Below are 11,821 nucleotides of genomic sequence, written 5' to 3'. Positions count from 1 at the left end.
CCATTGGCCCTGCCCTGAGTGTGACAGTGGCGGCGCCCCAACCCCCTGATCCGCCCTGCCCTGAGTGTGACAGGGGGCTGTGCCCCAACTCCCCTATCGGCCCTACTCTGTGAGTGACAGGATATGGAGTCCCAGCCCCCCAGATGGGCCCTGCTCTGTGCGTGACAGGGGGTGGCGCCGCAACCTCCCCATCGACCTTGCCTTGAGTGTGACGGGGGTGGTGCCCCAACCCCTTAATCGGCCCTACCCTGAGCATGACTGAGGGTGGCATTGCAACCTCCCAATCTGCCCTGCTCTGTGCATGACAGGGGGCGGCGCCCCAACTCCCCAATCGGCCCTGCTCTGAGCCCGACCAGGGGCTGCACCTAGGGATTGGGCCTGCCCTCTGCCACCCAGGAGCAGGCCTAAGCCAGCAGGTCGTTATCTCCCGAGGGGTCCCAGACTGCAAGAGGACACAGGCCAGTCTGAGGGACCCCCCCTTCTCCCGAGTGCACAAATTTTTGTGCACCGGGCCTCTAGTCTACACTAATAAAAGAGAAACATGGTAATTGGCGTACAATCGCTACCCTTCCCATTGGCTAATCGGCAAGATATGCAAATTAACTGGCAGCCAAGATGGCGGCCAGCAGCCAGGCAGCTGATGCGAACAGGGAGGCTTGCTTGCTTCAGTGATGGAGGACTCCAACGTTCCCAGCGGGGCTTCAGCCAGCCAGACCGCAACATTGTATCAAATACAGACGGTAAACAAAGGCCAGAAATCTGTTTTCAGCAGCCGAGGCCTCAGAGCTAAAGCTGGCCCAGAATAAAAAAAAAGAAAGAAAAAACGGAGCTGTTGGGAGCTTCAGTCCCAGCCTGAAAACAGCCCTCAGCCCCTCACCCAGGCTGGCCAGGCACCCCAGTGGGGTCCCCCACCCTGAAGGATGTGTGACCAGCTGCAAACAGCCATCATCCCCTCAGCCATACTGGCTAGGCACCCCAGTGGGGACCTCCACCCTGATCCAGGACACCCTTCAGGGCAAACCAGCCAGCCCCACCCATGCACCAGGCCTCTATTCTATATAGTAAAAGGGTAATATGCCTCCCAGCACTGGGATCAGCGTGACAGGGGGCAGCGCCCAAACCCCCTGATTGCCCTGCAGCTCTGTGTGTGACAGGGGGCGGGGCCCCAACCCCCTGCCCTCCACGGGCCCTGCTCTGTGTGTGTGACAGGGTAGAGCCATAACCTCCCCATTGGCCCTGCCCTGAGTATGAGAGTGGAGGCACCCCAACTCCATGATTGGCCCTGCTCTGTGGGTGTTAGAGGGCGGCGCCCCAACCCCCCTCCCCCCACGGGCCCTGCTCTGTGTGTGATGGGGTAGAGCCATAACCTCCCCAGTGGCCCTGCCCTAAGTATGAGAGTGGTGGCGCCCCAACCCCCTGATTGGCCCTGCTCTGTGGGTGATAGAGGGCGGCGCCCCAACCCCCTGATCTGCCCTTCCCTGAGTGTAACAGGGGGCAGTGCCCCAACTCCCCTATCGGCCCTACTCTGTGAGTGACAGGGGGGAGCTCCCCAACCCCCTGATGGGCCCTGCTCTGTGCGTGACAGAGGGCAGCACTCCAACCCCCGGATTGGCCCTGCTCTGTGTGTGACGGGGTGGCGCTGCAACCTCCCCATGGACCCTGCCTTGAGTGTGACAATGGGCGGTGCCCCTACCCCTTAATCAGCCCTACCCTGAGCATGACTGAGGGTGGCATCACAACCTCCCAATCTGCCCTGCTCTGTGCATGACAGGGGAAGGCACCCCAACTCCCCAATAGGGCCTGCTCTGAGCCCGACCAGGGGCTGCACCTAGGGATTGGGCCTGCCCTCTGCCACCTGGGAGCAGGCCTAAGCCAGCAGGTCGTTATCTCCCGAGGGGTCCCAGACTGCGAGCGGGCACAAGCCAGGCTGAGCCCCCCCCCCCCTTCTCCCGAGGGCACAAATTTTTGTGCACCGGGCCTCTAGTTTTATTATAATTGAGACATCAAAATTTCTCTTTTGCCAGAAAAATAGGGAAGAATACAGGATCTTTCTTTTTCTATATCCAACTAGTAAATCATACACCACTTTTAAAAGTGTACCTATTTTTTTTAAAGGGTGAGCTACGTAGAACCAGGCTGTGTTTCGTAGAAATGATTTTTAAAAACAAGTTTTAAATAAATATTATGTGCTTGGCACTAGTCTAATTTTTTGTAATGCATTTGCTCATTTAATCCTAGCAATATACCCTGTAATATAGTTGCTGTTCTTTTTCTCCATTTTATGGATCAAAAATGTGAGGCACAGAGAATGAACTGAGGTGTGTGTACCAACCCCCTTGTTTTAACAGTGAAAACACAGTAAATGAGCTAGACTCAGGCTCCTGGTTCTTTTTAAGGAATTTACATGGTGTTTCTTCAAACAAACCTTGTGATTTATAAACTTGACCTAGCCATCTGTCAGAATGGAGTCCCTGCTGTCCCTGACTTCCATATGTGCCTAAGGAAGAGCCCCCTGGGACAGTGGTTAGTCACACACATACTCTGTGTTTCTAACAGCTTCTGGCCAGAGGTAAGACAGCTTTTCTCTTGTGTGTATTTTATTGAAGTGGTGGCATATCACTGTTGACCTCCTATTCCTGTTTTGTCCTTCAAAATGAAATTTTAGCTTTCAGAATTACTCCGAAGGACACAGGCACTGTTTCATTTGTGGAGTGTAGGTGCTGACACACAGAGGTTCAGCTGCCTTTCCTCCCTATTGGTTGTTGCTGAAAATTATGACTGAAAAGTTGAAGAGTTACTTCTCATTTTCCTCAGTTTCTTTGTGTTCTTGTATCTAAAATATTAGGGCAAAAACTTATTAAAATTGCTTATTAGTCTCTTTTTCTTCTCTTCTAAATCTAATCTGAATCACTTTTAGATTCTCAATTTCTGGGTTAACTTAAGTTATTTAGTCAATCAGAAATGCATTTTAGTTATTTTTAAAATAAAAATACAGAATATATACAAATAAAACTACAAACACTTTGAAAATACAGTGTAAGTTTTACAGAAAATTGTGTTGTTAGCTGAATTCCAGAACTTCTTAGGCTGGAATGTAAATATCATGTCTTTGTTGTTGGATATTATGGAAACTGCAAAACTGGCTAGTTTTAAAAATGCTATGTTCCTAAATTGGAAAGATTTGATCATATGAAGTTTAATCGGTCCTTCCAGAGAATACTTAGTGTTGCAACTTATTTTAACTTCAAATTTTGAAGTTAAAATTAATTTGTGGAATTTTTAAAGAATATTCAAATAACAGTCATAATTTTTAATTTTAAAATAAGTCATATGGAATTGCAGCAATGGGAGGATCCTTCCCTATATTTCTTACCAGATAAATTATTTTCTGCTGGGGGAAACAGGAAATCAGAAATCCCTTAAATATGAGATGTGACTCTAAAATGATATTACTTGAAACAGATAACAAGTAAAAAATTACGCAAGCATTTGAACACTGTCCTCTGAAAAATGGTTATCTTGAGAGACTAAAGGCTTATTTGAATGACTAGAGGCCCGGTGCACGAATTTGTGCAGGGGTGGGGCCAGGTCAGTTTAGGGGAGGGGCCGCAGGCGGTTGGCCAGCCAGCCCCGCCCCTAATCATGGTAGGGGAGCCAATCGGGGGTGGGGCTGTCCAGGGTGGACCGGCAGGCTATTGGCAGGCCACCCCTGCCTCAATCAGGGACGGGGCTAGTCAGGGGGAGGAGCCATGGATGGTTGGCCATCCAGCCCCACCCCCTGGTTGAACTCCAGGTCAAACTCCCGGTCGAGGGGCCAATTTGCATATTAGCCTTTTATTATATAGGATATCATTTTAAGAACATTTTGGAGTGACTTCTTATTGCCTTGAGAACTAGCAGCACAGTTTTTGTGTCAGTCTTCACTCTTTGAAAGTGGATTTGACTTATGATACAGTCAAAGGTCATGTGCAAACTAGTTGGGTGAGACTCATTGGCACCACACTTAGAGAATATGCTAAAAATGTAAAGTAATGAGCTCAGCTAATTAAGAAAGTAATTCTTGAAATTCTTCTAAAAGTGGTGTTCCAAGGATGTTTTGACCAGTGGAGGTATCTTTTCAATGGGGTATGAGGTCTTGCGGGGGGCAGTACCTACACCCTCTGTTGTCTTAGACGCTCTCTCCACTGGCTTTGCATCCCTTACTGCTGAAACTGAGCCTTGCATTACTCTATTGTCCCATATCCACTCACTGCTTGGGCCCCATTTGGTGCCTTTTGACTCCCCAGGGCATTTTGGGGGCCTACAGTTGTTCCCAGTGCTTGGACTCATCCTGTTGTCACCTGTTCCTATTCGTACCTCGCTTGCTCTCACTGAGATGAGGCTCTCTCCCCAGAGCAGCTCCGAGCTTCCATGCTTCTTTAATACTGTGGAGGTTACACGACTCACACCCCTGCACCATTGTTTTACATATTCCCCATCACACATTCCTTATGGAATTCAGTTATATGGCTGTATATGGCATAACCACATTATTTCCTCTTAGCGTTAACTCCTGTTAACATTTTTGTTACCTTTGCTGCAACTATTTTTAAAGACACATTTTTATTTTGTTTAACAAATAAAATGTTAATTATACCACAAAAGCCCCTCCCACCCAATCCCTTCCTTTCTCCTCTCGCCCTCCACAGAGGGAACCCCCCCATTGGAGTCTCTTGGGATCATGCTCATGCAAGTGCATAATATCTTATGTGAACTTCTGGAGCCTGCTACAAATTAATTTGGAATTAATGTTCACATTTTAGAAAGGTAACATGATCCCTGTACTGTACACAACAGCCCAGCAGCAACTGGCCCAGCAGCTCATAATCAAATATATTAAATTTCTACAGCAACCTGAGTCAACATTCACACTAAGTGGATTAAATACATATTTCTAAGTAGCTTGCCATCCGTTCAGTTGATGCTTTGCCATCAAAGGGGATTACTATACACTTATGAATTAACTTATGGGTTTTGGGGTTTTGAAATCTTAGATACAGAATTATGGACCTGGATTTACCTTTGAGATATATGTACAGATTCTTAATTCTCTTTTTCTGTTTGTTAATTTCCTTATTTTTGCTTTTATCACAGCTGCTTCTCTCCTGCTTGGGTTTTTATTCTTTTGCCTATTTCTTGAGTTGTTGTGTGTGGTTGTTTTTTTCATAGTGAAGGGTTTAAAGGTTGTGCCTGTGCTTTCTGAATGGAGTTACGGTTTATCTCATAAACCTGTCTAGTAGTGTTCTCATTTTAATGGTTTATAAAATGATCTCATTACATTAGAAAAATCTCTATCTCTGTATGTACTTGGTACAGTGGTCTATAATTTCCGGGTATCGGGATATTTTTAAGCTCTAGTCACTCATTTCTAGTGTCACTGCATTGCGATTTCAGTGTTTATGAAGTGTGCTTTTAACCTAATGACTTTTTTAAATGAAAAATAGCCTATTATAACTGAATTTTTAAAAGAGTGGTATCTTTCCAAATATGTTTATTCTAACCATGTTTCTATTATTCAAAAATTTCTCAATCTCTTGCTAGAATTGCTTACAAAGTCCATCATCCAGTAAAAACATCAGTCTCTGTTTTATAGTTTTATTCTTCAGATTGATTAAAAGCAGTGTGGTTTAACCATTCACCTTTTCTACCTTTCCTCGCTCCAAGTATTAAATGAACATTTTCAAAGAGTAAATCTAACCTCAAGGGATTTAAAACTCACCACCACTTAAACTATTAAAAAAAATAATGGTCTTAGTCAAAGAAAAAAGGGGGGAAAAATCCAGTTTTTAAAACAATGGCATTATTGAGAAAAGAATCTTTCTTTGTTCCTTTTTTCACCCAGGACACATACAGTGGTAGTTGCATCAAAGGGCAGCATGCTTTGTAAAGAGTTCTCAGTTCCTAATTTATGATCATACATCATACAAGTCACAGTCACAGTGCTTGATTATAAGCCACAGTAGACATAAGTGTACTGTACTCCATTGAGAGCTAATCTGTCTCTTAATGCACCCAAATTCTCATTGCAATTGTTACTGTCTTGCTTTGGCTTTGACTGGGTCCTATCCATTTTCAGAGCCTGGGTTTTCTCCAGAGAGAAAACTCTTTGGGGAAATCATCTTAATAGACCAATGAGATGAAATATAGAAACCTTTTTGACCTCCCAGATAAAGTATTAAGGTGTTATCATGTAGGCAGTAGTTATTTATAACATGAAAAGGAAACAGTATAAAATGATGGGATATCAAGCTTTAATGCTTACACACACACACACACACACACACACACACATTGAAAGACATTTTTTAATTGAATTTATTTGGACTTATGTTTGTTAATAACATTATATAAGTGTAATGGGTATAATTCTATAGCACATAGTCTGTATATTGTATTGTGTGTTCATCATCCCAAGTCATGTCTTCTTCCATCACCATTTATCCCCCCCACCCCCTACTGTTCTTAAGGTAGTCACATAACTTCTCTCTGGTTTGTTTTAGTCATCCTGTTCCTCCCAGGAGAAGTTGCACCAGTTACCATACCAACCAACGCCAGATGAATTACACTTCTTATCGAAACATTTTTGTACTACCGAAAGCATCGCCACGGAGAACAGATGCAGGAACACCCCTATGCGCCCCCGTTCCCGAAGTCTGAGGTGTGTAGACCCAATTGAAAAATGTTCCTTAATTGGATTGCCTCTTTTCAATCCTTTCAAGGGAAGACTTTTGGTCCTGTAATTCATGTATGCTTTCATTGATTTGTGAACTGCTATAACTATAGTGTGATTTTCCCATCTGCACAGGATGTTGTTAATTACCATTGAAAGAGGTCATATTATTTTTCTTTTAAATTCTTACAATGCCTACAAATTGCTGTAGTAGCAGTAATGACAGTGGCTAAAGGATCTGTAAGACCTTCTAGCCTTTGGAAATTTCAAGATGATCGAATTATGGTACAAGAGGAGTTAATAATTTAAGAGGGAGAAGTTGGGCTGAAAGGGAAGGCAACACATTGAGATTCACATGTGGTATTTAGATTCTACATTACAAAAGCCCTCCGAGATCTTTTGTTCTTTTTCTCCAGGATTTTGAACAAACTGTTAGCAGTCTGTGTCCCTTGAATTTTGTGGATGCCCAATGTAGTTCAAATTTTTTGACAAAAAAAGTAGAGCCAGTTTTATTTTGACCTTATTTCAAAAGTCACAGTTTGATGGTTGAGGAAGCAGACTCTAAAGCAGAGATCGGGATGTTTATGAGGAGTCCTCCCTGCGGGAGGAGGTGGAGCAGCATGGGGCACAGGGAGATGTGTAGTTGCCACACAGGCCCACAGTGTAGCTGATCCCACAGGGAGCCCTGGGGTGACATGACCCCTCGGAGTTGTACCTCCAGGCCCAACGGCCCTTCCTTTACATCTCCACCTCAGTCGCTGGACGTACTCCCCTGAAAAGGGCATGGCCTTGGGTGAGGTGACTCTGAAGCTGAGGCCATCGCTAAGGGGACCAACCCCTGGCCCAGCAACTGCAGGGGGTTTGGGCAGCCATCTCTGGGTCCAGCAAGTACCAGATCTGATGGTATAGAATTGGTGCACTTTGACATATTAAGTTTTTATTATAAAAGAATATTTTGTCAGGAGTACAATTGAATATTAAAGGTAGGGTATTTTTCCCTCTGTATCCTTCATATTTAGTGTCATAAACTGATAATATCACCACATTTGGTAATTGTAGGATGTGTTAGAATATTTTGAGATACAGAATAAAAGACTAATTTTATGCCTGCATCGAATGACATTGCATGTTACTACACAGCTGCCCTTTAGTTTTATGAAAGGAGTTTCTAGGATCTCTAGTGCAAACGATGTCCTCCTGGGCATGTAAATACTCACACGGAAGTTGCACAACTACATACCACTAAGAAGGAACACAGACCAGCTACTGAAATAAAGAAAAACGACCACAGTTGTATGCCTGTTTCATATTGTACATAGCGCCCACCTTGGCATCCCAGATAAATGTTTGCTAGGCTAGAAAATGGATTTCAGTGCTGACACCTGTGCGTGGAAGGCTCCTAACCCTCTTCAGTGGGCCGTGGCAGAGCGCAGGTGTATGATGAAAGTGTGAAATTAGACACTTCCACATGGACTTGAGGTTGTTTTTGTGGCCACCCTAACTGCTTTTATAGTGCAGTTCACTAACTGGTTTCCCGAACTCATGCACAAGTGCATGCTCCGTACAGAATATAAACTCAATTTAAGACTGTTTCCTTAGTTATGCAGTGCAGCTGTAATTAATATGTGGCATTCCACTTCTCGAACTTGCTTGTCGAATCCTCATGAGGATGTCTCTATGTTTGTGGGCAGGTGTGTGTGCACTAATGAATGATTTTGTAGTTTAGTACCTAATACGTTTATTTGTGTTTTTTTTTTTAACAAAGGTTGCATAGTACTTTTGATGCAACCAATTGTTTATAAATAAAAGGCTTATTTTCATTTCACGCTGTGGCAAGTTTAAAAGGGTAATTTGCTTTGCTTGCAGCCCTGGACGTTCTCCCGCCTGCTGTGACCATGAAATAATTATGATGAACCATGTCTACAAAGAAAGGTTCCCAAAGGTAATGAGTTGAATTGAAGGTGCCTGGCATTGGAACAAACAGGCACCGCAGGTTTAGTGTCCGTAAGGTGGTTGTAAGGGATGGAATGGTTCAATCTAGAAATGACCTGCATACAACAGCACAGCCTCCTTAGAAAGATGGAATCACTAAACATGTTTACAAACTGCTGAGAGCTAGCCACACAGTCTGGTGCTGAAGTGGCCCCAAGTGAGCCCTGCTGTTGTAGCACCACTGGGGCCTCTCGCCCCTGGTGCTCTCCGTGCCCATGCTCTGGGCCCGCAGTCTTGTTAAGCAGAGACTGTGTTCTTCCTTAGAAGCCTGGTATGTCATGGAAATCTTTTTTTTTTTTAGCCTAATGTTTTGTTTTTATGACTTCGTATCTCTGTACCAATTACATATCTAACCTTAATAGTGCCATGTTCCCCATTAGAGTGGCTAAAGGAATTTTTTAAATAAAATGTTTGTTTGTTTTTCATTTTAGAGAGAGAGGAAGGGAGAGGGAGAGAGAAACATTGATGTGAGAGTAAAACATTGATCTGCTGCCTCCTGCACACCCCCTACTGGAGATCGACCATGCAACCGGGGCATGTGCCCTGACCAGAATCAAACCCGAAGGCTCTTGGTGTGTGGGACAGAGCTCAATTAACCAAGTCACACCGGCCAGGGCTTGCAAAAGGGATTTGAACTGAGCCTGAGAGGCCTGGATCAATGGTTGTTGCCAGGCACCCTGGCTGTAAGAAGCTGCTGTCTGGTAGTTTCTGACACCTCATTTCCACAGCTTTTCCACCAAAGTGTCCTGCACATGTGGGAGAACGCAATTTATTTCTCCGTTTTGTCACTTTTCCTCCCCGCCCCCCCACCCGCTACCGTTACAGCCCTGGGCAAGAGAACAAAAGGAAATCTTTGGTTTCATAGATCAGGAGTAGAGTACTTATTTTTGTAATGAACCCAACATTGATGCCATTGATTAAAGCTATTTCAGCTATTTATCACATGTCACTTGTTTCCCAGGGAAGCGGGTCCTGACTGCAGTTAATATGGGTTAGGACTTCAGACGGGGCAGGAGGCAGAGGAAACCTCCCTGATTAGGCAGCCAACAGTGAGGAGTATTGACTAGGCAATGGGGCATCACAGGCAAGGAAATGGACGTTGGAAAGGACATTGTAGATTTACGTTACCAAGGGAACCCCCTTGGCCTTTTGCACATGTCACGCAGCGTTTTGAGGAAAGGATCAAGGTGGTGTAAGATGCTGGCTCCTGGTACATGAAAACAGCCGAGGACACACTTGGCCTGCCCTGTGGGGCTCCAGTGACAGTCCCGATGGTGGAATAGGTAGAAACAGAACCATTCGATGCTTTTGACAGTGTCTTTAAAAGAACTGAAGATCTGAAATGAAAGCATAACATTTCACAGACAGTAAGTTACCTGAAGAAGGTTACATGGGCCATTTTACATGGGCATAGGAAAAAAGCAATTATTGCCCTGGGACGTTCAGTTTCCCTTCCATACCTCAGATCTTTCTTCCACATGGTGTGACCTCTTTTTTTTTTTTTTTTCAAATGACTGTTTTTTTAGGGCAGTTTTCAGTTCACTGCAAAATTGAGCAGAAAGTACAGAGTTCCCAAATACTCCCTGACCCCACATATGCACAACCCCCTCCCATCAATATCCCCCACCACAGTAGCCCCTTAGTTACAAAGGATGAACCTGCAAGGTCACCTCATCATCACCTAAAGCCCATACTTTATGTCAGGGTTCACTCTCCGTGCTGTGCATTCCACGGGCTTTGAGGAATGTATGGTGACGTGCGCACCAGTATAGTATCATTCAGAAACGAGGCTTCTTTCGAATTTAATTTCTAGAATTATCTTTAAAAACTTGAGGAAGTCTCTGAAAATGCAAGAGAAGCGTGATGATAGAATTGTCCAGATGTGTGTTTTCTTGTTACATCTGTGTGTGCACATCTTCTCTAAACAGGCCACCGCGCAGATGGAAGACCGTCTGACGGACATCATCACCAGCTACTCCCCTGACCACGTGCTCCCCCTGGCAGATGGGGTGCTCAGTTTCACTCACCACCAGATTATTGAGCTGGCTCGAGATTGCTTGGATAAATCCCACCAGGGCCTCATCACATCACGATACTTCCTTGAATTGCAGCACAAATTAGATAAGTTGCTACAGGAGGTAAGGACCATGTGGCATATAGAGTTTGCTGACTTATTTTGCCTTTCCCCTGGAAAAAAAAATTTTTATGAGAGCATTTGCTTAACGAGTTTTAACCGTGCGATGGAGTTCATATTCCAGGGAAGCAAAAAAGAAGCAGGGAAAAAATACCACCTGATTGCTACTTGCCATAAATGGATTCCGGTCCTCATTTATAGTAATAGAAAGTTAATGTAATAACCTTTACAGAAACCTTGGGACCCAACAGCTCATGGCTCCAGGATAAGTGGATTGTGAAGGATTTTGAAGCAGTGATTCCCCCCCATCCCTTAGCCATAACATTATAAATTGCCTGAGTGCATGTGTGTTATTTGATGATGCTATCTAGTTCTAATATCTGGAAAAGCTAAATGGAAAATTGCTGCCTTCTTCCAGGCTATTGTGTCCTATTAATTAACCTGCATGTGGCATTGGGTGGTAAATGGCAACTTAGATTTTCATTAGTGTCAGTTCTTCTTCTAACGAAATATCCAATTTCCAAAATGATAGGTAAACACAGGGCTTGTCTAGGTCTAACTCCTGCAGGCCTCACTCCTGATAATCCCCGGGACCGGAAGGGAGTGTGCACAGTGGAATGGCATTAGTGCTTAATGTTGCTATTCTGATTGAAATTGATAAGCCTCAGCCTACAAGTAAAACCTATTTAGCCTATATAGTAGGGTATATTGTATTTCTGTATCTCATAGGGAATAAATTATGCCCATGTAAACATAATCGAAGATGGTTTTCTGTAAGTATGAATATGTGAATAATTGCATGAAGCTGAAGGAAAATATTAGCATCTTAGTTATCTAGAAATACATCGTCCTTGCCCCTACCGAATTTAGTTGTGGCAAGATGAGAAGATCCCTCTCTGGGTAGCAGCTATTTTATCCCCTCTCCCATCCTAATCTCCCAACTGAGTTTTCTGATCTCTGTTCCCATTTCTCACATTCCACCCTAT

At 44.2% G+C, this 11,821-nt stretch overlaps 1 protein-coding gene across 1 annotated transcript in view; it reads left to right on the top strand.

Annotated features, from left to right (window-relative positions):
- MAST4 (microtubule associated serine/threonine kinase family member 4) overlaps positions 1 to 11,821 on the top strand; it is a 383,523-nt gene that overhangs the window by 312,022 nt on the left and 59,680 nt on the right. Inside the window, 3 exon segments of the mRNA XM_015563109.1 lie at positions 6,540 to 6,697; positions 8,576 to 8,651; positions 10,630 to 10,839. Coding sequence (XP_015418595.1) covers positions 6,540 to 6,697; positions 8,576 to 8,651; positions 10,630 to 10,839 — 444 coding nt within the window.

Source organism: Myotis davidii, unplaced genomic scaffold (genome assembly GCF_000327345.1).
Source record: "Myotis davidii unplaced genomic scaffold, ASM32734v1 scaffold135, whole genome shotgun sequence".
Taxonomy (NCBI): Eukaryota; Metazoa; Chordata; class Mammalia; order Chiroptera; family Vespertilionidae; genus Myotis; species Myotis davidii.
Note: the sequence above shows the minus strand (reverse complement) of the source record. Positions and strands in the feature narration are given on the sequence as shown.